Source organism: Cyclopterus lumpus, chromosome 16 (genome assembly GCF_009769545.1).
Source record: "Cyclopterus lumpus isolate fCycLum1 chromosome 16, fCycLum1.pri, whole genome shotgun sequence".
In the NCBI taxonomy this organism is placed as follows: domain Eukaryota; kingdom Metazoa; phylum Chordata; class Actinopteri; order Perciformes; family Cyclopteridae; genus Cyclopterus; species Cyclopterus lumpus.
In genome coordinates this window covers 10,793,361-10,819,370 of record NC_046981.1, presented here as the reverse complement: position 1 = coordinate 10,819,370, position 26,010 = coordinate 10,793,361, and the positions used below count along the sequence as shown (strand labels likewise).

At 42.3% G+C, this 26,010-nt stretch overlaps 2 protein-coding genes across 2 annotated transcripts; both read right to left on the bottom strand.

Moving 5' to 3' along the window:
* Positions 1 to 6,404: 6,404 nt before the first annotated feature.
* Positions 6,405 to 11,585, bottom strand: slc50a1 (solute carrier family 50 member 1). The gene is made up of 6 exons (XM_034554275.1): positions 11,343 to 11,585; positions 11,052 to 11,129; positions 10,678 to 10,801; positions 10,422 to 10,583; positions 7,481 to 7,600; positions 6,405 to 7,361 (listed from the first exon to the last, which is right to left on the bottom strand). Exons 1-6 carry the CDS (start codon positions 11,408 to 11,410, stop codon positions 7,263 to 7,265), a joined length of 651 nt encoding a protein of 216 aa, XP_034410166.1. The 5' UTR covers positions 11,411 to 11,585; the 3' UTR covers positions 6,405 to 7,262.
* Positions 11,586 to 14,629: 3,044 nt separating this feature from the next.
* efna1b (ephrin-A1b) lies at positions 14,630 to 24,947 on the bottom strand. The gene is made up of 4 exons (XM_034553927.1): positions 24,669 to 24,947; positions 16,311 to 16,606; positions 16,037 to 16,216; positions 14,630 to 15,899 (listed from the first exon to the last, which is right to left on the bottom strand). The coding sequence occupies exons 1-4, from the start codon at positions 24,764 to 24,766 to the stop codon at positions 15,778 to 15,780; spliced, it is 696 nt and encodes a 231-aa protein (XP_034409818.1). The 5' UTR covers positions 24,767 to 24,947; the 3' UTR covers positions 14,630 to 15,777.
* Between the last annotated feature and the right edge of the window lie 1,063 nt (positions 24,948 to 26,010).

The following is a 26,010-nucleotide window of genomic DNA, read 5'->3' as shown; positions in this document are numbered from 1 at the left end:
TTCTGATGTGTGTGTGTGTGTGTGAACTCTGGCTGTGACTGTCTCTGATGACACATAGACTCCTCTTCCTGTGTTACAGCACAGCACTTGAATGACTTCAGACTGTAGCATCCCATAAATCAGAATATCTTCATTTAGATTTAGCCTTGGCTGGCAGATTGTTTCTATCATGTCATGAGAAAAACAATAAATGACTGATAACCCGTAACATGGAGTCCCTTTGTGTCAAATAATGACCAATAATCACTGTGTTGTCTTCTGAAGTTACATATAGGGAACTATAGAAGAGCAATCCCCTCTTTTCTGAATAATATAACCCATGACTTCATCCCCAAGAAACCTTTTATTTTGTGTATTTCCCTTCTGTTTTGTAGTTCACAATACTTTAATTGGAGCGTGCTATGCAGTTGTTACCTTCGGATTGACATGTGAACAGCAGTGTTTGAGAAGAGATTAATGAAAGCAGACTCTCCTTGAATACATGTCATGGGAGTGCGTGGTGCACCTCTGCATGTAAGGACAAGCGTGCCCTCGATCACTCAAGTGTGCCAGATCTAACAGGTTAAGGGGAGCTTTTGTGCCACAGGGTTTAAACATAACCAAACTATTTTGTACAGCGTCGAGACACACCTTAGGCCACGGGGCGGGATTATATGTGAGCTTGAGGTGAGAGGGCACGGTTCAGTCGGTAGAGCCAGTTGGACTTGTCGTCTCCCAGACAGACGACAAAGGTGAACGAGTGCAGTAGAGCTATTGTGTAACAACAACAACAACAACAAGTTGTGCATTTGTTATGGCCTTCTTACTTCAATAAGGAGATGTTGAAATCAATCCAGTGTCCGTGCTCTCTATTAAGTATGACTCGTCTGCTGCAGGAGTATGCAGTTACAATAGTTAACCTTTAGGGGGCGACATTGTCTGAAACATTAGTCATCAACAGGTGCATTATTGAGTCAGCACTGAATTTTCTGATCTGTGACGACAGGTACACATAGAAATTAATAATACTCTTCTTTGTGCTCTTCATTGTGTAACACATGGATGCATATTTCTCTCCCTCTCCTTATGCCTATTTCCTGTCCCCATTTGTTCTACTTATTTACTTGTTATTGACAATAAATGAACACAAATCATAATTTACACATGCTAGTTAGCCAAGGTTAACTCCTTTTCACTGCAGCCCCAAATACAACTGCACTGTTCTGCAGAGTGTCACATATGAATTACACATATCTACATTGCAGTTACACCACATATAACCAAAAGTGACATCATAGAACGAGAAAGAAGACCTCCCTATAGAACACAACTACATCAGCAGCCCATTGGTCCCAGTATTATTCCAAAAACAGTCTAAATGTGCCATTGAAACAGTGTTTTGTCTCTGACTCCGCCTCCTCGGGCTCTGCCCGTTGCACCACAGCTCTTGTGTGCACTTGTTGACCAAACACAACTCCTCCCAACTAACGTTACGCCAATGTTTGTCTTTGTGTTTGCACGCAATCGTGTTGATGTGAGATTCACCCAAGTTTTTGTCATTTGTGTAATTTTAGTTGAATGATTGCCCGATGATGAAAAAGATAATCAGAAGATAAGACGAAGAAGCAACTAAACTAAAGTATGCACCAATAACAGGGAACACCTGGAAGTTTATAATTATCATGCAGACACATTGACATTTTAATTATGCTGTCACTCAGATATTTTATATATCTCAACATAAACATATATATGTAATTTGTCATGGATCCACTGTCACGGGATAAAAAATAACCTGTTTTGAGTCATTATCTTGGATCAATCTCCTGTATTTGAATAGCCAATAAAGCTTTGTTTCATGCTTTGGACTGAAACAAAAATGCTGAGTGCCATGCAGAATAAGTTCCACACGCATTGATATGTAACATACTTTCAAATGTGCACACAGTGCAGGAAGCTGCATAAATGTTTGCTAGTGCAAGCACAGACTCCAAGTCCCCAGAACAGCTGTGGCTCCTGTCTTTCCTCAGCACCTCTGCACATCACTACGTCCTGCACACACACACACACACACACACACACACACACACACACACACACACACACACACACACACACACACTTCTCCACCATCATTTAGGCCCCCGAGTAACTTTACAAGACCAAACTATAGCCTTTCCTTTTTCCATCTGTAAAACTGTAAAACGTTACGGTTTTCCACCGCTCGAAGAGGTTCCTGAACATTTTCGTGTGTCACTGCAACGAAACACACACAGAAACACATGCAATCGAATCCAAGTCCACGTCACATGGTTGCCACTCAAAAACTCTTCCAATCCACATTTACACATGTGCACACACACACACACACACACACACACACACACACACACACACACACACACACACACACACACGTCACATGCCAAAATGAAAAAGCCTGCTCACACAGGACCAAAGTCCTGGAGGCTCTGAGTATTTATGTGTGATTGTGTGTCATTTGTTAGACTGTGAAGGCATTAACTCTCCTTAATCCTTAACTGTACTGAACCACCTGTTTGGCTTGATTTAAAAGGTCAACCTGCTTTGTGGCAGCATATGCTATGTGAGAATAAATGAATTATAGATCATAAACCAAGAAGAACAAGAAGTTTGTGAGTTTAATGCAAATGTATTTATTTAACTTTTGGAGCCAGCTAAATGAAACTTTGAGCTCCAGTTGTGTCAAGCTCAGTTAATGAGTCTCTGAGCGGAAGATACCTGACAAATGATTTATATGAAGGAGACATGTGTATGTTGATCCGCACTGACAGTGTTTTGGTCCATAGGCTGACAGATTAATGACTAGCTGTCCACATATCACTTGGCTCACTGTTCCCATTCTAAAGGGCGGCAGAAGCAGAGGGAGGAGGAAGAAGACGAAGGAGGAGGATGAGAGACAGAGACAGGACATACTGAACCACACAAAATAACCCCGAGGACACACCGGCCTGTAAATCTATTTCCGTACAGAGCAAAGGTCTTTCAGCACCAACTGGTAACAGTTAAAGAGCTGGAAGCCCACATTTCTTTGCATGTTTGATTGTGCGTGTTTGAGAAAAAGGAAGGTGGTCTTTGTGTGTTGCCTCCGTTGCATGCATCCTTTCAACTGTGCAACCGCCACGCTCTGAGGAGAAAAAAAGAATGCATATTATAAAATCAAAAAAAAAAGGGTGGAGGAGCTCGTAAAACTGAGAGTAGAAATCCCCTCGTTACTCACTGCACTCGGTTCACCATAAATACTTACCGCGGCAACTTTACAAACAACAGAGTGCACACATACACGTGTACACCAATAATAAGCTATGAGAGAAAGCTTCAGTCTGAAAAATTGATTGTGAAAATTCACGTGTAATGAGTCTGAATGTTGCTGCATATGAAGAGAGCTCAAAGTGATTTTTTTCTTGGGTGGAGAAAGCGCGTGTTGCTTAAAATCTATTTAAATCTTAGAATGGCTGACAGTTTCATGAGACTGATTATCACTGCAGATGATCTGAGGGCACAAAACATGGCAGTCAGCTGTCTGACTGCTTCACAAGTGTCGGAGCAGGACTGCGGGACCACCAAGTCATTTTTAGAGGAATGAAAGGTGAAGCAAGAGACTGATGAATTAAGAAAGAGAGGGTGTAAGAAGATACGGGTTAGAGATATGATTTTGGGGATAGGTGAAAAAGAGAAACAAATAAATCAATTCTGAGACGTGATAAGAGCTGACCATGGGAATAATGAGATGAGCCAGGAAAGGGAGGACGGCCACAGAGGCGGCTGGGAAGGGCGAGGGGCTGACAGGAAAACTGAGAGAAGCACATTCCTTCTCTACCTCTTGTTCTCTTCAAAACAGCAGCTGGGACAGGTGTGTTTTTACTGATGGTAGAAAGAGCCCAGGCTGCTTCCTGCCCCCCTCCCCCCCCTGTGTGCTGTGTGTATGTTGTGTGTTATATGCTGAGTATGCACACTGTCTGGCTGCATGTTATAGCAGAGGCTTTGTTGTGTGTAATTATGGGGGAAACAGGTCCCACAGATCCGACTTTGCCCATAATGACCAAAATAGACATCTGAATGCGCACGTGGTGTTTGTTGGGGAGAGACTGTAAGAGACAACACAGTGTACATACAAAGTGTGTTTAAGATACTCGGCTTGTGTGTGTGTGTGTGTGTGTGTGTGTGTGTGTGCTGTTTAAGGAGACTGTCTCTACTTCAGGAAACAGAGGGATCCTGTTTGTGAGTTGTGCTCATTGTTCAGCTGATTAACCCCCCTCATCACCTCCCACTCCCCCACACACCCATGTACACAACGTAGGCCCCGTGTCAGTATTTGGCCGTCGAACAAAGATGTATAGCCTACACATGCTTTGATTTCCAGAATAACACTTAACATGCTGTCTCTTCACAATAAAGCCATAGTTTGGAATGAGGGGAGTGTCCAGCCAGTCTCTCTGACTCCATGCATTGATGACTATTTTCACAGGAAGAAACAACAACATCCACAACTCCCGTATCTTCTCCTGGACTCATCATTTCCTTGTAAATGACTCATTTCTATTCACTTTGTCTTTGTATCTGGGTTCTGTGGCAGACCTGATGAGTCACTTGTCTGCACTATCCCGTCCCTATTTTGTTTCTTAATACTTGTTACAGACCAAGAGCAACATCGACAGACTGAAATCTCTCTACATATCTCTACTGGTTGGATCGGCAAACAAAATTGTACATTCGTGCTTTCGTGGTCTGTAGATGAAGAAGTCAAGCATTTGATTCTCAGATGTTTCCTTTATAGCACCACAAGCAGATGTGTTCCCATATGTGATGAAATATCTCAACATCTACTGGTTGGATTGGCAAAAACAAGTGTGTGCAGACATTGGTCCTCAGAGGATGTGCTGACTGGTGATCCTCTGACTTTTCGTCTCGTGCCACCGTGAGATTCACATCAGAGGTCGAGAGACATTTGGTTAAAGAAATACTTCACTATGATCATTTAATCAGAAAATACCCTCCCTGTGTTACCTTACATTTTTGAAGAAACTTGTTCTTATATTCCACCACAGTGAATGAAGAATATAAAAAACAACAAACATATTGATGAATGGGAAAAAGCATATGTATGGGGGATGAGTTTACCAGCAACACTATTTTAAAACATCTGCTTTTTTTTATCCACTTCATCCACTTTATTCTATTTCTACTCCGTCTGTATATATAATATTCTTCTTGTTTTTTTACTCTTTTATCTCATTTCTGTTATTATACTACTTGTTTTACTTATTACTGTGAGCAATGCTGCTGTAATCCTGTAATTTCCCCACTGAGGGACTAATAAAGGATTATCTTATCTTATCTTATCTTATCTTAACTACTCACACAATTTGTGCAGTATAATCCATGTGTCCTGTATCCATGCACATACATCTTCACTAAAACCGTACCATTTAAAACACTTCTCACACTCGCCCTCACTACACTATAACGTGCATGTGTTAGTAGCGAGCATGCTACTGGATACTAAAGAGTTGGATTACACTGCACGAGTTAGGTGAGAGTTCGTAAATAGTTGTTTTTATATTTATCAGTTCATCAGGGTTTTCTTAATGTTCGGGTTATTTGTTCACTGTGGAGGAATGCAAGAAAAAACACAATACATTTGATTTGTATAGCACTTTATGTTCAAGAATTGAAGGTAACACAGGGTGTGTATTTGATATACAAATGGTAATTCTTCGGGTGAAGTAGGCTTTTCCTTTAAGAATCATGTCTCCTTCAGGATGAATTGCCTTATATATATATTTATAAACTGCCATGCTACAACAGAACGATGCATTCTTCTTCATCTGCTGCTCAACATGTTTCTCCTTTACTTTCCAGTTCCTTCTTTCAACTGCAACTCATTCATCTCCCACCTCCAGTCCTCTCAGCGCAGTTCTTTTCCTACACAACACTCAAGTCCAGCACAATACTGTGTTGTGGCTGTGGCCTCTGTCAGGGAGAGGCTCTTTGAGCTCCGGAAAAGAGAGGCCAGTGTAACACACACACACACACACACACACACACACACACGGGATGAGAACCACTGGTGTGGCCTTTCCCACCAGTGCCCTCTCTGTATCAACAGTCACACAAACAAGCTCATTCGCACTGCTGCACCATCAAACGGGCTTTTGTCTCTTCTTGCACAAACACACACACGCACGCCCATGCACACACACACACACGCCTACAGTACACCTACACGCACACCCCTCGTCTCCACACATCTGCATGTAAGCTCATTACTATGATCATAACAAAACATCCAAATCTTCCTTTGAAGTAGTTTTCTCACTTTGCAGTACAAAATATACTATCTTTCATGTCCACAACTTAACAAGCAATCAGCAAAGACAAGTCAGTGATGGTTATGGTAAGAATTTATTTACATCCTTTAGAAGTGAGTAAATCAGCACTGACACTCGGCTGTTTCATTTGCATAACATATGTCCTTATTACAGATAATAAGGAGGAGACAAGCAAGACTCAATTACCCATGACAACCACCCACCATAGAAATAAACATCATTCATTCGTGTAAACAAACCCTAGGGTGTTAATATCTTTTATTATTTTATTTAATCTCATAATTGCCTATATAAAAAAAGCCTCAACAATATAGGAAGATTTTGGACCACATAAACACCATGTATTAAGACTCCGGACATAAAATATATAGAAAACGAATATAACTTAGTGCCACTCAATATTCTGTCTGCATGGTGATAAAAAAAATGTTAAGTAGAAACTCTCTCATCGAAAATATTCATCGACCTTTCCAGGGAAAATATGAAACTATACTCCATTATTCCACACATGAGTACCATAAGAGAGCACTACATGTGTATTTAAATAGCAGCCAGCAGGTTACAACTCCACAATATCTTTGGCGAGTACGAGTCAGGGAAGATAAAATCCATTTTGAACGGACTCCAAGTCTCCCGACTTGTTGGTCGATTCTGTAAAAGCCATTCATCTTCAATGGCAAACAGATTCTGAACGAAGGCACTTGACGGACATGGAGAGGAGGGACGGGTTTATGAAATAGCTGCAGAAAACAAACCGTTGAATCAAAGACAAACTTTTTTTCACTCAATGTGAAAACTATACCTCCTCAAAGTGACAATAAGACATTATCACCACTTCATCTGTGGCGTTTCTCTCCGCTGTCTCTCTATGATTAAAAACACAAGTGATGGGAAAGCTTTGCCCCCCACCCCTCATATCATAGACCTATAGGCTGGTAAGCTCTGGTTCCCAAATCTCCAAAACAGATAAAACCTGATGAGGCTGGTGAAGATGCCAGGCGAGTTTGGAACCTGGAATGAACACAAACAAGAATAATTAAGGACCCTGGCTTTTAAATTCAAAATTAGAAACAAATGTTTGAACAAATGTTTACAGCGGCGACAAAAGGTGCACAGTCTCTGCATCTTACCACAATATAGTAGTCGTTCAGCTGGAGGCCGTACAGGACCCAGGAGGTTGAAGTGAAGAAGGTGGCGACAGCCAGAGAGAAGGACAAGCACTTCACATCCCCACTGCGCACTATCTGTACCTAGAAGGGGGGGGAGGAAGACGAGGACAGCACCAATCAGTGAACAAAGACTTTAAAGCTAGGTTTAAGCTAGACTTTTATTGAAATCGCTAACTGATGTATTGACCAGGTTCAACGGCCATGAGCACATTGTCTGCTTTACAGACATTCTAATCAACGTTATCATGTGGATGATCAACACACGATCATCCACATTATTACACAACACGGTATTCAAAAATAAAATAAATCCCACTTACATACCACATTCAATCATCAATCACCTGCAATTGTGAAAACAGTGCTTTGCTCTTTGGCGTGCACAACAATAGAGGGAAGTTTGGAGAGACTTTGAGGAAGTCATTGGGTTTGAGTTTATGAGCATTGAGAATAACACTTGTGTTTGTTTCCAAATTCCATGTTGGCCCAGTCTGGATGCTACAAAAGAAACTGCCAACAACTCTAGACATAAGTTGTACTTAACACACAGTGTGCAGTTGGCATGTGAACTATTTATTTGGTGTTTGTGTGTAAAGTTGTGATGCAAAAGTATAACTTTTAGAATAGTTTAAGTAGAGTTTTCAGAAGTTTCACAATGTGTGTTTCAGCAGTTGCAAAAAAAACAAACTATAACGTTTATATATTTAAGAGGGATCAAATAACTGAGTAATGTGAAAGGAGTCACAGACTGCAGTTCCCCACAGCACCGCGGAGAGTTTGAGCAACTTTTTTTGTTACCTTCCCCTTCATTGCTCACGCCAACCTCCTCGATTCAGCAGCAGCAAGCAGACGTTTTCATCAAAAAATAAACCTACTGTACACAACCTGCTCAGCAACCACACAGCACACTGGAAAAGTGATCAACTAGCTGAGTGAAGGTATGGCTTTTTTTCTTATTATTTACACACAACCTTTCCTGCGACACTCTAAATGCCTTCCGGTAGAGGACGGCCTCTGAAAATGTGTGCCGTAATCCCCATATTTTAATGAGTCTCGCCTCTTTGAATAGTAAGAAACAGCATCACATTTTGTAAAACGTGAGGAGAAAACACAAGTTAACCGAGGGGATGAGGTACAAGCAGAAAAGAGAATAACAGGAAGACACAGATGAGGGGAAAGAAACGCAGGAAACAGACTCAGGGTCATTCAGGGCTGTGAGGCAGATGGAGGGAAGAAGACAAACCGGATAGTAGACCGAGTGGCAAGATGATACAAAGAGACAGAACGAGCGAGAGAGAGCACAGGGGATTTATTCCTTCACTGGTAAATAGCTGCACGTGCAGAGTTGACTGACCTGAACAGATGCTGCCTGCTGTCTTTGCAGAAGTTCAGCATATGGTCATCAAAAAAGACTGAATGTGCCGTTTACAGCTTAGTGTGTTGAAGTTAAAATTGAGAAGCTTGTATGAAGTTTGATACATGCAGAGAGAAGCTTTCCAAACACATTTAGTGCTTAGAAATGTCAGTCTGCCTAAAAACTTTAGCAACATTGGCAAGTTGGGCATTTGATTTCTGACTTTTCCAGGTAAAAATTGCATTAACACATTAAAAAGTAAATGTTATACTATTATAGATAATTGTACAGCCCTGTGCCACATGTTTCCCCATTTTATCTTCTTTTTTTGGGAGGTTTTAATGGGCGGAAAAGCCGCCAGGACTAGTTACCACGACTGAGTGCGGACATACTGAGCTGAGCATTAACTCACTGCTGCTTATCTTCTTTCAACAGAACTATTGGGTGATACAAATGTAAGATATCTAAATGAACTTGAATATCTTGTCAACTTCCATATGAAACTAAGTAGGGATTATTTACGATGAAATCAAAGACTATCTTGCTTCATTACCATGCCATGAACACGCTGATGTATATCAATGTTGCAACTAATACGTTGACTTATAAAATTAATTTAATTAATTGGAAATTTGAAAATGGTCTGCATTTTAGCTTTATAAATTACTTCAAAGACTTCAAGTCATCCAGGCTTTTCACTTCTGTATTATACTATCGTAATGTGCATTTAGCTTCATTGGTGGAAGAAGTACTTAAATATGTTATTTCAGTAAATGTAGCAAAACCACTGTGTAAAAATACTCTGTTATAATTAAAAGTACTGGTCTATATTTGACTAAAGTAAAGTAAAGTGCAAAAATATTAGCATCAAAATATACTTTAAGAACCAAACTAAAAGTACTCATGATGCAGAATGGCCCATTCCAGAGTTATGTGTATTATGGGAAAGGTATTATGTGTTTATTTACCTTATATACTGGCAGGCATCTTGTGAATTTACCCCTGGGGGCCGAGACAGTTCTTCCCTCATCTTTACCTTCATCATTCATTTGTTGATTATTTGCTATAATCTTAATCTTCTTATGAACTAGTAATTTAAATTGTCAAATACACGTAATGGAGTAAAAAGTAAAGTTAAATTTGCATAGAAGTATAAAGTATCCCAAAAAATGTACTCAAAATACAATACTAAATGTTGTAAATGTTGCTTGTTTACTCATTGCATTTGTGTTCATAGTCTACATTTAGGGCGTGCCCTAAATACTTTTTTTTTTGTTTATACTATGCTATTTATCTGGCATTTGTATTTGAAGTTGTGGTGCAAAAATATAATTCCTAGAAGAGTTTAGACTTTGAATAAAGAGTTTACTTTTGCAGGAGATGTAAGAAATGTTGTATTTTGCACATATCTTTTTTTGTGTTTTTGTGACTTTCCACAACTAATTAGCCGATATTGAGGGATAGAGGAAATTATTAAATCCTCTTCCATATTTCTTTTGACTTTGTAGATGCTAGTAGTGTTTGTCCGTAATGTATTTGAGCATGTACCAAGCCGGTGAGCGGGGACAGGTACATGCTGACGGTGACCACGCTGCAGGTGAGGCCGAGCTGGCTGAGCCGAGTGTCTCCCTCAGGAAGAAACGTGGTGAAGTAGAACCAGCCGCAGGTCAGCACCGTCCCTGCCACTAGAGTCTGTGTCATCACCAGCTTCTGAAACAAAAACACAGAGAGAGAGAGAGAGAGAGCGGTCAGGAGACACCAGCGTGCACACCTGGCTGGCCTCAGTCTGCACTCCCTCACTAACCTTTTGTTTTGTGTAGTGGAGGTAAACGATGATGTAGAGGATCTGGAGTAGAGCTCCGATAACGTTGACCAGGACTATCGTCTGATCCGTCTTCAGAATCCCATAGTACAACCAGCCCAGGTTACTATGGAAACGGGACGAGCATCAGAAGTGCAGAGCGACGCAGGACAACAATGACCTCTAAGCTGGTTTTTACAACCGCCAATAAACACCAGAGAAGAAGAAGTAGAAGAAGAAGAAGAAGAAGAAGAAGAAGAAGAAGAAGAAGAAGAAGAAGAAGAAGAAGAAGGAGGAGGAGGACAACAATGATACTGAACTGAAGAATTGCACACACACACACACACACACACACACATACACACACACACACTCACTTAAGACACGTGGTGAGGAAAGGGAGAAACTGGATATTGTCAGCACTTTTGGATGCTCTCATCGTCTTCAGGTCGGTCCTAGAAGCACAAACAAACAAACAAACAAACAAGGTATACAAAAAGAAAAGGTAAACAAAGTCAACGCAGACTCCTTCACAGCTGCCATATGCGACCGACATCGGTTTGGACAACACCGGCCTCTTGTTTCTTACCAGCCAACACAATTAGGAGCAAATGACAATAAACAATTGCAATACAGCATGACATTAAATTATGAGAAATTCAACTTACAGTCCAGTCGAGAACATCCCGACTGTGAACACGATGCAGGCCCATGACAGAAAGGGCATTAACTCCATAGAAACACTGAAGAAAAGTCTACTGCGCGACCCGGTTTTGTATTTGATGTGCACCTTGTGCTTTTAAACCCTGATGCTTGAACTGCGTGCACATAAAGACGACAACACAACAACACGGACGCCCTGCTCATGCCACGGTGTTTCCGTGTTTGCAATCAGTGTGCACAGCAGCTCTGCGCTCTGATTGGCTGTGTGTGGAAGCAGGCGGGGGGGATTTGCTCCAATAGGGTGCTGAAACGATGGCGGCCGTAGCGTGTTACGTCATCACGTTGAAATCATTTGGAAGGTCACGTCTGGTTGGATTTGGACCTCAGTGAGATGGATGGATGTCTGCCACAGAGTCGCTTCTGCGGTGGGAGTTGAAACAGATTACACTGTATTCATCCCTGGTTTACATCCCTGGTCTTACACATTTCAGTGTGTGTTAGTCTATATGAATATGCTCATTGCTGTATAACAAAGCCTGTGTTGCCTAGGCGTGCACTTTGAAATAAACGAAGCAAAAGATGCTTTCGAGTTGTATTATTTGATTTTTTTTCCTTTTTATCGATTGTTTGAATCTGTCTTTTGTGAGATCCCCAACCTCATGTGAAATGCAGATACTAAATTGCCGGAGTACCCATTTAACAGAATATTAAACCAGAATATATGTATATTAGACTTGTTCTAGTTTTTTCCTTTTTCCTTTTCGTGAATTACTGGATATGTGTACATCTTCAGGGCCCTCAACATAATTCAAATGAAACACTGTGAGAAGAAAAACTTCAATTCAACTTCACTCTTCAATTGGTGGAATTGTTGGAGGAGAATCTTCCTTATTTCAACAGTCAGTTAGTGTTGCTGTTATATACTGTGGGTATTCAAAATGATCATTACAATTATTATACTTTTCTAAAGGACAATTAAAAAACACACTCCAAGGGGTGTAATTTGATTTATTTAATTCCATATATAATTTGTCAACTAGTCAGTGGACCATTTGAGCTGCACAGTGATATTTAATGGATATTACATCCAGCATTTTAGATGAGGATTCATATTTCGACTTGTGAATAAGAACTGTAAATTACTGCCGCCTTCCTATGAAGCAAAGTTCAGGTGAATTACATCTCCTAAAAGGACGCCTCCCTCCTGTGTAGCTGTGGTTCAGACTTATTGCTGTGAGGCTCTCACCACAGAACCTCACTTACACTTCTCAAAAATCTCTCAGACTTGACCTTTATCAGCAGTCTTTGATGTAAAATTGTTTCCCTTCTTCTCCATCGTTTTCGTTTAGTTTCAGCTATTTTTTTGAATTTGTTTGACATTTCATTGTTTTATTCTTCGCTTAATCTCTTTTGTCCTTATTTTTACTGTAATTTCTCCACAGATGCTCTTTTGTCTCTGATTTCTGTTATTACATTTTCAATATTCCTAAAGCTCTTTGAGGTCCTTTAAATGCACAAAGGTCACACAAAAGGTTGTCTAACCTCCATCTTTAGACCTTTTGTCCTTTCAAACATATTCAAACATATTCTCATATTCTGCGATAAGTGAATAATCTATTTCCAGACATGTGAGACTATCCTATGGCTGTAATTACAGGAATTTTGCAGAACATTTTATATTAATTGATATTACCGTAACATCATGAAAATGTTGATGTAGTTTTACAGAACTTAGTTCGGGAACAATGACCACGCCCCGAACGCAGCTCACTTCCGGTGCACTTAAGTACTTAAGTCCAGCGCACCTGTGCATCCCACCTTGACTCTGTCTCCACATCCCTCCCCCCAACCCCTTTGTTTCTAACATATTGTTCTCTCCCTCTCACAAGAACAACGGGGGACTCCGATCTCCGAAGCTTCAGACAAGACTACCCCCATCCACGAGTCTCCATTCCCCCGTTCCCACCAGTCACGGGGACACTGACGACCTTCCCTCTCTCTCTTCCCTCTGCCCCCTCTTCTTCCCTTACCTCTTACCCCTCGACCTCCATCCCTTCCCCCTCGACCCCATCCCTACATCCCTTCATCCCATCATCCCTCATCCCTCGACCCCTTTTCCGTTTCATAACTTTCGCAATAAACCATTCAAACTCATATTGCTACTAGCGTGATCATTGTTAGTGAATAGTCTTTTGGTGAATGTATACCTCCAACTGATCTTAAAGCAGGACAATCCCCATAAACTGGAGATAGGAGAGTTTCTGGTTTAAAAAGTTTGGGGGATTTTCATTGTGTGTTGTACACATTTCAGATTTTAAGTAATTTTGCTACTTAATTATCTCCAATTTGTGTGTTTTCATGCATGGAAGTAGATGTACCACATGCATCAATAATCTTAAGCTCTAATGGGTACCACATTTCTCAATGGGTCCTTTCTTTGTGGATACTTAAGATGTTTGATTTATTTTACTAAATTGCAGGTAAAGGCTTCATACACTTCCTCATGAACCGGCAAAGCTTATTTGTAAATCTGACAGTTGCAATCGGACTGCCTTTCAGGATCGTTGCACATAGCTGTGTGACATTATAAAACACATCAGCGTGGATACTACCATGTTTGGTCTGTTTCATCAGACAGTCAAAGCCCTGCATTAACCTCCATGCTCAGAACTACACAGATATGCAGGAGCTGGACTTCTGAGACTGTGTGATCATCTGTGGTAAATTCAAACTATGATGTGATTGTGGAAAAACAAACAACTCAGTTGTATATGTTGCGTGGTTTTACAGAGGATGGTGACTTTTGTCAGTTTTCAGTCAGCTCGGAGGTTTGCAGGTATGAAGGCGTGTGCACTGTGCTCCTCTTCATTCCAACACCCCACTGTGTAGATGGAGTATGTACAGAGAAGAAAGGGCAAACAAAAAAAAGAGTGTGGGTGAGGAGGTAGGAGTGACACCGTCACACCCATTTGTCAGTTTGCTTGTGGGCCTCTCGCTCCACACTACCCCGTTCTCTCACCCTCTCGGTTCTCATGTTTGGTTTTCTGACTGTGAAATCTAAGCCAGGCTAAGCTGTGTAACCAGGGATGAAAGATGGGAGAGGCAGAGAAGAGGGGATGAGAATTGAGGTTGGGAAAGACCTGGGGTTGAAAATATGAAAGGGGGAGGGGGGAATTCATTGCATATGCCAACATATTTTTGCATCCATCATAATGTCAATGATGTCAGCGGGATTTCCAGGCCCAGAATAAATGTGACTAGAGCTGATAAAAAAACCAGGGAGAAACTTTCATTACGTCACAATTTTTTTTTATTTCACTAAAGATTTGTTTTCACATCTTTAAACAGTTTTATAGTTGTCTCTATATACACATTTACATATAAACAGTTACAAAAAAAAAAAAACAAGTAGAATAAACAACTGTAAATGTATTCTGGGGAAGTCCCTTCAGTTTGAGGTTCGACGATGTGCAAGTGGAATCACATCTGCACACCGGCCAGTGTACCATGTGCAGTAGAAATGAGTGAAGAAGTACAGAAGAGGCTCGGCTCCCTAAAACCCTACCTAGTTTTTAAATCTCAATGTATCAGTCTCTGATGAGTGGGTCTCATAAAAACATGGCAGTCTAAGAACTTGCGACACAATTTCTTAATTTTTTTATTTCTAGGGCCCAAATAAATTCTGGTCCATTTCCTTTGACTTTCATAATCAAATACAGTATAAAATGTAAAAACAAATCATGAGGTAACTCATGAGCCAAAAAGAAGCTTGAGAACCACTGGTTTGGATTAGATCAAATGGTTTCTGGGTGTGTTTTATAACTGAACTGAGAAAAGATGAGTGATGTCGAATGCTTTCAGTAGTCATGTGACTGCTTTTGTATCAGACTTAAAGAGCTATTAGATACATCAGAGAGCTGAGTGCTACAAAAATCCACGTTGGCAGTAGATGACAACATTTCCAATAGACATAATTTATAATTTCTCTACATGTAGAGGAAGAAAAATCACATTAACAGCTGGAGATGAGGAGCGTAATGCAAATCTGTACCAATGGTGATAACGCAGGATAACGAAGACAATATACCGCTTGTCATTTTCAATTTGATATCAATCCATTAGTAATTTGATCGGTTTGCTTGTAGTTTTGTTCATAATGAAAAAAAAAAGAGTGCACTTTAAAATGGTCACAAATGAGAACTCTCATCCTCATAATAATAATAAAAAAAAAGGTCCTCTTCTTTGGAACGATCCACATTCCACATTCTCACAAACACACACACACACACACACACACACACACACACGCAAACGCACACTGACAGCAGTCCATGCTTGTATAAAAAAATAGTTCTAAAAAAAAATCTCTGAGTGTTCATTCATGGTCCCAATGGCCGGCATTGAGTTAGCATTGTCTCTGTTGTAAGGTCTTGCTCAGCCTTAGTGGAGCATCAGGGCTAATAGTACTGAGCTTGTGGTCAGGAAAAGTGAAAGAGAGACCAGCTGTGCTCCGGAACTGCCGATGCTCCTCTGAATGTTTGGCTCCATCACAGCAGGGTCATCTGAGGAAAGAAAAGCAGTGTTGAGTTCCTTCATTCAGGCATGACCGCCACGCCCAGCTGAGCTCCTCTCAGACATTGGACTGCTGTGACTATTTTGCATCTGGTATTTATTTTTAATTCTTTAAAAGAATCCTCACCTGCTGGGAGCCGGTTAGAGGGGTTGTGAACTCCTCCAGCAGCAGGAAACTTCACTTTTCCTCCATCCAAGCTTTTTCCTGTAACTTCCGCCTTGGATTTATCTACATTGTTTTTTCCGGAGCCGGCAACATCCACTTTCAGTCTGAGACAGTCCTGGCCGTGGTGATGCATTGGCTTGGCTGTGGAAAGTCAGAAAGAGTGGAACGTTTTAATACAAGACACCTTCTCAGGAGCACAACGAGTTGAAAAAGAAATGTGATTCTTCATACTTACAGATATAATAATAGCTCTCTCCCTGTCTGAACTCCTTGCCCAGGGTGAAGGGAGTAAAACGCTGGAATTTCTCAGAGAATTTCTCGGGAGCGTGGGGAGCGAACGGCCGCGAGCACTCCCAACGGAGCTGGTCGAAGGAGTGAGGCTTGCACACCTCGTAGTCCTCCTTCTCCACCATGTACAGCACGTAGCGCTCAGCTGCATGCGATGACACCTCGCCGTGGGCGTAGTGGGGGCAGATGATGTCCAGGTAGTCATTGATACGCACTTCCACTGCGTACTCATCCCACAGGAAGCTGCAGGGGAGACAGGAGGAAAAGAGGAGGTTACTGACAAATGTCTCCATTTTGCACGGAGAGCTTTTTATTTTGCCAAATTATTAACGTGAATAACAGAGATTCGGTCCGCTTGTACACGTTTTCAACACACCCTGACCCATGTATGGCCCATACGACACACGTGTTAAGAATAACAATGAGGGCTAATCACACACACAGACACGCACAGCAACAGCAATCAGGCTTACTCACACGAATAACACATGTTATCACACTCGCTAACACACAGGCCCAGAGGTTAGGCCCCACGTGAGTGTGTTATTGTTTCGGTGTACTTGTGACAACCCATCACGGTGAGGGAATTAGAAACAGCCTGATCAGGTTGGACCTGTTACTTTAGTTTACAGCATGAGCCCTTCCACCATCCCACTCACGCACCTTCCTGCTCTCTTTTCCGTACACACACACACACACACACACACACACACACACATATATATATATATATATATATATATATATCTCACTAGTTTCTTCCCCTGGATGTTCGTCCATCAGTGTTGAGGCTCCGGTCGTGATTCCTCACACTAGTTTGCTGTCTCTATCTGAAGCTCTGTCACTCAATGTCTCACTCATTTCATCAAAGACAGAGACAGAGTGGGTGGAGACAGTCAGACTGTCGCCCTCTTTCTCTCTTTTCATCTCTACCCTTCATTTAGTTTTACGGCTCTTTTTGAGCCTCCCCGTCTCCTCTTTGCTCACTTCCTACGCTCGTCTGGCGTCCCAATGAACGTACAGAGACATGGTGAAAAAATAAGTAGGAATCCTGCACCGCACATTTGTGGCGATGAAGTTCATTCACAAGTTGACTTGTTGGGGCAGAGAGGAACACTAACTCTTACCTGGTGTCTTAACTGTCAGTTTCACATAACTAACAGCTTTCCTTTAAAGTAAACATGACGCACTGTGCTACGCTGCAATCTGTGCTGTGCAGCTGTCTGGCATGTTGTTACTGCTGTGCCAAAAGCCAGGAGGTGAAGAAAGATTGCATATTACTGTGTTTATATCCCAACAGGCTCTGATCCTCACCTCTCGCCTGTGTTTACACTGAATGACTGCTTGTGGATGCTCGTGTTTAGCGTGTTGTTGGGAGTGAAAGTGACAAAAAACCAGCCCCGTTGGTCTGCTGTTGTTATTGTGTGCTTTGAGTGTGTTTGTTGCGGCATCAAAGCACCCCCCCCCCCCCCCCCCCCCCCCCCCCTCCCCTCTGTCCTGTTGTTGTGCCTCCTGTTAGGACCCCCTGGCTAAGTCATAGACACATTGGCTCCAAACGTGGGCCTCTAACCCCTCCTTCCTGCCTCTGTATGTGTGTGTATGTCTCTGTGTGTGTGTGTGTGTGTGTGTGTGTGTGTGTGTGTGTGTGTGTTTGTGTGTGCACTAACCTACCAGTCAAAACATGCTTTGTTCGCCGAGCACAGCGCTACACTTGTTATCCAGGCTAACAGGCTGATCACCACCCTCCACTTGCAATAGGTTCTTTGTATGTGTGTGTACACTCCCGTGAAGGTGTGCACGCCTTTGTTTGTGTGAATATATGTGTGCTTCAGTGAAAGGAAGAGAGGCAGCCTCGAACAGCCTTATTGGCCAAATAATCTCTCCTCTCATCTTGTCCCTCTGATTTCTTTGAGTCAGACCAGTAGCAGGCACTTGAAGGTTTCTAGCTGCTCCCTCTGAAGAAAAGAGTAGTTTTAAAAATTGTATGGGATATACCTTTTTCCCACACTGCGTCCTAATTAGTGGTCTGGTCGACCTCCATATGAAAACACACGCTTGTCAAAAGCCAATAAAAACAGATATTCTGTTGCTAATTTCATTCACAACTCATGCTTTTAAGAAACACTCTTCCTTTGTCCTTCTCTTCACCTCCTCATTTCCCTCCTCCTCCTCCTCTCCTCAATTGCTCTGGCTAATTAAAAGCTGTTAGAGGTCTGGGGCCAGCGTGTTCTGGAAGAGGAGGGCAGGAGGAATGAATGGGGTGTAATTATACACTTTCCCTCCCCAAAAGACAGATTGCCTGAAGGCTAGAGGGCCCCTTCAACCCCTGGACCGTACCCCATGTGGAGCTTTCACTAGCCTGACTGGTGTGTGTGTGTGTGTGTGTGTGTGTGAGTTAAATTAATTTGTTTCCGTCTTCGGTCGATGGTGTTATCTTAATCCAACCATTAAGCCAAAGGACTGTACAAATGTTTGAGCACACACACACCTGTGTCGCTCCCTGCATCCTCCTTGCTCCCTGTCCTCTACGTTTCACTCATCAAAGCTCTCCACTCTCCCTGGAACTCGCCTCTGACTGACAGTTCACGGCAGAGTGAGAGTCGCATTCACGTGATAGGAGCTGTGTCGTATGCGAGAATGAGAGCCAGGTGTGCGAGTCGTTGCAAACCTACTTCTTCCTGTGTGTTGGTTTGTCCAAGTGTGTGTGTGTGTGTGTGTGTGTGTGTTTTCATGGGAGAGGGATTCTCCGAAGACCCTTATTCAGGGCGTCTCATGCCCCAGGCTCAAGAGCACATCTGCTTATCGAGGCCTACCGACGCCTCTTGTGTGTTTCAGTGTGTGTGTGTGTGTGTGTGTGTGTGTGTGTGTGTGTGTGTGTGTGTGTGTCTTCTTGCATGTGACTGAGGTGTGGGTAAACAGCATGGGTTGAAGGTGGCTGTAATCCTTCTTCCTCTGCTGCAAACAGGTCATCTCTCACTAAGGAGCTACTTTTGCTTTTGCATCAGAGGGCACGTTGTGTGTGTGTGTGTGTGTGTGTGTGTGTGTGTATTACAAGGGTATAAAATAGTTATGACAGTATAGGTGAGTTATTCAACACTTGGTCTCCTCATCTAAGCTTTGAAGTCTTGCCATTGTTCTTGCGCTGCCCCTCTTTGATTTTCTTGCCATTCCTCTTTCATTTGCCTCGTCTCTCTGCTGTCCCGAGCTGTCGCTGGTATCGGTCAAACAACTGACACGGGAACTCTGTCTTTCACTGTCACTCTGGGGAGCCTTTCAAACTGTCAGTCGAGTTGAGGGGTTAGAGTTCAGGGTCGCAACTTCTCACACTCGCCAAACCTCTGAGTCAGCACTGAAGATATTTCTTTTGCGTGCACAGAGCGAGTCAGCGCCACTGAAACACTAAACAAATGTATCCCTCCACCATTTGCTCTGCAAGTAGTCAGTAGTAAGTGTGTGTGTGTGCGTGTGCGAGGGGGGGGGGCTGTGGTTTGGATGGTTTACTGTGTTCTCACACTCATCGGATTTCCAGTCACACTCTCACACACTTTTACTTTGACGTGAACACTTAATACCCTATTATTAATTTGCTGTGGTATGGCGGATTCGCACCTCTTTTCACACAGGCCAAGGAGCTGTCAGTGGTTCTAATGGGTTTAGCTGCTCACTAGTGGGATACTCCATTACAGCCAATTTACTGTACACTGGAAAGTCTTTTCTTATTAGCTTCCAATGTAATCTACCTTCATTCTTCCTCCATGTCATTGTCTTGCAATAAGAAACCCAGTGGGAATTATTCCTCTACTTGGCACCGCGACAACCTGCTGTCTCTGGATTGTAAATCCAGCACTTGACTATAGTCGGTGTGCTGATATATGCATTCATTCTAGTTAAGACACTGAGAATCCTTTTGGCCCCTGAAAGATGGGCTTTTAAAATGGTCAACTTTGCTCACTTATTCAATTCCAAACTTCTCCCCTCTCTTCATCCATCACTGTCCACTCTCTCCTCCCTCCGTCAGCCTCTTTCTTTATTCTACCAAAATCAGCCCATCCCCCACCCCCTCTCCTGTCTCTTAACGCTGACATAATAAACCACCACTCTTCATCCAGGCTAATTTCTCAACACAAATCCCTTTCTCCAGTTCACCCTTCTCTCACCCTGCACCCCGGCCTCTGCTCCTATACTCCTCCTCTCTGCCTCCAAAATCTTTTCACACGGACTCCCTTTTTGTCGCCTCCTTTTCTGTATGTGATGAATAGAAGAAGCCCAAAGGGTATCAAGCTTGGTGTAATATGTTTTGGGGTCACAGAGTGGTTAATCTGTGTGCCTGTGTGTGTCTTGTCTAACTGAGAGAGAGGGGAAAAGTTCAGTTACTTCTAAGAATTTACATTTAATATTCAACTTTTTTTTTTTTATATAGAAATCTAGTGCCATTATGTCCTTTAGAGGGCGATGGTGGGCTTTGTGTGGACAGTAAAGCCAAAGTATAACTGAAATGCTTTGAACCGTGTACACATACACGCATGCCTGCCCAGACATACTACGATAACCTCTCTAATTTAGTTAGCAGAGCCAGCGCCGAGAGGCGCTCTGTCCTCCTCCGGTGGAAAACTACTGCGGCCAAAACAGAGGATGGTCTGTGAGAAAAAGGGTGACTGATGGAGGGAGGGGAGGAAGTCTGGACCACAGATAAGAAAGCGAGAGGAAGAGCAGTGAGAAAAACAGAGGTGCATGGATATTGTGAGGGAGAGGAGGGTGAGACACAGATACACAAGTATACTGTAGGTTATGTGGCCACTAAAATCCCCAGGTGCTGTTGGGTGCTATGATGAGGGCATGTATGTGTGGACATTTATAAGCAGGTTGGGTAAGACTAAGAGGACAGTTATACCAGCAGGGAACACACACACAAAGCCTTGGGCAGGATGCATAGTAAGTAAATAGAGATGTACACATACAGGCTATAGAGGACAAAGCATAATCACCATTACATCACAGGGGCATACATACACACACATATACATATATATATATATATGTGTTAGGGTCAGATGGTCAGATTACAAGCCGTCTATGTTAGTGTGTGTGTGTGTGTGTTCTAATTCTGGTGAGATTACAGGCCTACAACCAGACGGGACGTGGGGTGGGGAGGGGGAAATAATAAGTGGAAAGAGAGACAGAGAAAGGGACCAAAATGTATAAAATTTACACGTTGAGTGCGTGCGTGCGTGCGTGCGTGCGTGCGTGCGTGCGTGCGTGTGCGTGAGTGCGTGCGTGCGTGCGTGCATGTATGGGAGGGGGGGGGTCTGGACTCCAAGTCACATGCATGTGTCAAGGCAGGCCCGGCTGCTTCAATAACAGCAAAGACAGAGTCAGACACAGACGGAGACGGTAATATATTACATTACACCAAACTCCTGATAAAAATACCGGGAGCATGGGAAATAAAGACAGGCCACCCTTGATGCATGAACGTAGCCCAATAAGTGTATTTAGAGGAGGCATAAGGTATAAGCCGTGCAGAAATGTTTGGATCTTGCAATTGAGTCAGTAGAGAGAGAAAAGGAGATGGAGGGCCAGTGGCCAGTCTGGGAGGAGACCAGCTGTTAAGAGGAAAAGGAGTGAAGATGGGGAGAGGAAGAGACAGGTACTGTACAGTGAGAGACCCCCCCCTCCACACACACATACACACAGCTGACAGAGTTGAGTATAGTAACAGCGGGGAGGAATGCTGGCTGTAGCTAATATTAACATCCAAGTCCTCCCTCTTGCCCCCCAGTGTGTGCAAGTGTGAGTCACACATTTATCATGTCTCGGTAAGACTGCCTACGGTAACGGCCACTCCTTACTTTATTTTGACGTTTGGTCGCACGCAAACACACACACACACACTATAAATCACATACGCTCTATCCAAAACAAAAATTCAATTACTTCCTGTTAAAAGTTGCTAAAGGGCAGCACAAGTTCAAAGTGTCTCAAACACACATACACACTATCTCTCTCTCTCTCTCACTCTCTCTCTCTCACACACGATCAACACAGGCAGAGACACGTAGCGTAAAAACAAGACCAGACCAGATTGAGAAAAACATGCCTCTCCATCTGTCAAGTAGGAGAACTGTACACACACACGCACACACAGTATCAAATCCCTACAGGTCTCAAAAGCGATTACATGGAATGCCACTGACAAGTTGGTAAAAATCAAACACACTTATACATTGTGTTTAGAGAGAAACACACACACACACACACACACACACACACACACACACACACACACACACACACACACACACACACACACACACACACACACGCGCGCGCTGCTGCCAGTGTCTCTATACTCCCTGACATGAATGGGCAGACTGCTGCCATCTGGTCACTGTCCTCAACCTTAGACAAATCACTGCTGCTCAATCGGACCAAGAATCAATTAGCATAAATTATCCGTCAGAGCCCCGCTAATGGATCCACGTGAGCCTTAACAGGTGACTGATTGATCACTGGGGAATGGTGGGCTTTTAGTTGGAAACCAGGAAACCAGAAGACACGAGAGATGAAGGGAAACGAGAGGACAAGTGAGAGGTAGAGGAAAAGAAGAGGTTAAAGAGGGGGTCTGGGAATAAACGGAATATATAGGAGTAATAGAGGTTAGGCTGTCAAATGAGACAACAAAATAATACGAGTGGCATGAGGGGGTCAGCCGATTATGGTTTCAGCTTTTAGCTGCCATTATCTTCCCGATATTTATTCGGTCCCTGACTTTTCACTATTTCTCTGAACCTTTAGGTGAACAACAGAGAACGAGGAATCGTCCTGGTTCATCAGTATGACAGCCGATGAGAGAAGAACAGGCAGAATAGTTACATGTTTATGGTGTATCATTTGTTGCATGTTAAGAGTTATATTAGGATTTTTCTTCCGGTTATACAACTCCCTGTTGACAGCAGTGATGGTCCAGGGCCGTATAGAGACAGCAGACCACCCCTGGTTTATACCTTCATCCTTAATTGAAGGGAAACTTAAGGTCCAGTTTCCTCTTTTATCCAGACTAGAGCCTCTGGTTTCACATTTCCTCTACCTGTCCTTCCTTTCCCACCTGAGCCACACTTCCTCCCCCTCTATGTGTGGTGACTCAGGTGTAAAACTCAGGTGGGTCAAACCCGGTCGGTGAGTCACACATGGACTAACCCATGACACAAGCACTGCTCATGACAACAGGGCTTTCCAGTAGAATTCTTATCCAATTATCAAGACAAATGTTTTGCTTGTTACAGGGGCTCTTTTTTAATCCTCTATTGCCAATCTTAAAAGGGCAATTAGAGAGCCAGTAATGTAATCAAGACAAGACTAAAAGGCCGTAATGGCCTTTGCCCTTGTTTAGTCTTGGTGGCGGATTTTAATCGAGCGGGGACCGTCCTCTTGTTTCAGCTCGCTTATAAAATAATACTGTCTTTCAAGCGTGGGGATCACTCTCCACGCTAAGAGCTCAATAAATCGCACTGCGATATTGAGAGTTTGCAAAGCTCCATCGATCCCACTGAGTGGTCAGATAGCATTACATTTCTGACCTCAGAACAAAATAATCAGCAATATGTGCCTTGAACTCTGACTGACACACACACACACACACACACTTCTCCAGTGAAAAAAACCCTGTGGCATCTCTATAAAAATGATTAGGAAATGGATTAATTTATTGACTTTGCATGACACACACACACACACACACACACACACGCACACACACACAAACACACCCTACAGACAGCCTCATAGGCCAAGTTCAGACTCGTCAGTCCATGTTCTACTATTAGAATATGTCTGCGTCTATGTGTTGCAGTTAAATATAGTGGTGAATCTGTCCATCTGTCTGGGCATCTGCTCTCAGTCTTCTGCTTTTACACCCTACTGCTGCATAATACTAATACCCTCCTCATAATCCTGCTCGACGAGTTTAAAAAGAACTACACACCTTAAACGTCACATCGTGTAATTGTTACATGAATGAAAACAACAACAACAACTACACGCTATAGTTTAAGAGCGTGCACAGCGTCAGGACAACGCAGACTGTGATATGGAGACTGTACATGCAGAAAACGACAGACACATAGTCACACAGACAGAGCAGTGGGTGAATGACCCTCCACAACAACTTACACGTTAGACAACTTCAGGCACACGCGCACACATCCACACACGCGCGCGCGCACACACACACACACACACACACACACGCACACACACACACTCACACAAATACAAATAGCACACAAAAGCACAGATCAGCACTTACTTTGGATTGGAGCTGTTCCAGTAGACGCTGTGTCTCTCCGCACAGGCAAACCCAGCAGCGATGCTCAGAGCCAAACACACCAGATACACCAAATCCATATTGCCTCTTCTCCAAGGGAAGCTCACCAAGTTCAACTGACAAGCGATGATTTAGAAATGCCTGTTATTGAAGATGTAAATACGTAAATACGCGCAGGATAAACAAACGTGGATTTAACGGATAGTACTCAAAGCAGTTCGGAGTGATGAGCTTAACCGAACACCGATGCAACTGTTGACTGGTTCACCAAAGCGCAACTTGTCTTTTATATTTGGCCGTAGCGCCACTCCTCCATATGATTCCAGCCAATAGCTGTAAGGAAGTCTGAATGCCCCGCCCACCCCCCGCAGCCACGGGAGACGCTCAGCAGCTCGCGTTTTACATCAGGGAACGTCGAAAACCACAAAAACAACTCTCGAACTATAATAACACCTTAGGAGCGTAATAAAGACATATAAGTCAATGTGGTCACACGAAAAAGCAATTAGAAACAATAAAAAGTAAACAAAAGTAAATTAATAATTACAAAATAAACACTAAAACATGGTTATACATTTATAATCAAGTTTAGCCAGCTGTCAACAGGTTATCAGATGTTGAAATTAATAAAACCAATTAAGATAATATCTGGGAATATGTACCATACAAGAAGAACATAAAAATGTGTTTCCTTAACTAAATGAATTACAAGTTACTTAACAAAATAGTCTATAAGGTAAAAGTCATGCATTCAAAATATACAGTATTGCGAACAAAATGTATGTATGTATGGAAATGTACTGTAAGTATCAGTAATGTTATTAATGTTATTAAGCATGGTTATGCAGAATAGATCAGTGAATTATGATATGATCAGATCATAGTTATTGATGCATTAACATGCAAGCATAACTTTGATGTTAATACTAGTCTGCTATACTTTTAATAATGAGTTATTTAATACTCTGATCATATGTTTTTAATGTATAATCTTAATTTTAACTGTAACTATAGCTTTACAATAAATGTAGTAAAAAGTAGTGTGGAGTAGAAGTATAAAGTGGCATGACTATATAATAATCAAGTAAAGTACAAGTACCATACCTCAATATGTGTTCTTGAGCATAGTTCTTGAGTAAATATACTTTTTAAAATAAATGTATTAATTAGTATAGTAGCATACTAAGTATTTTAATAATTAATTTAAGTGGATTCATTCAGCCATTGTGTCAGTTGTTTTTGTTGTTGTAACACTTTAATGTGTGGGTGTTGCATTGTGTTGTGACGTACTTTGTGTTGCAATTGTATTGTGCTGAGTTGTTAT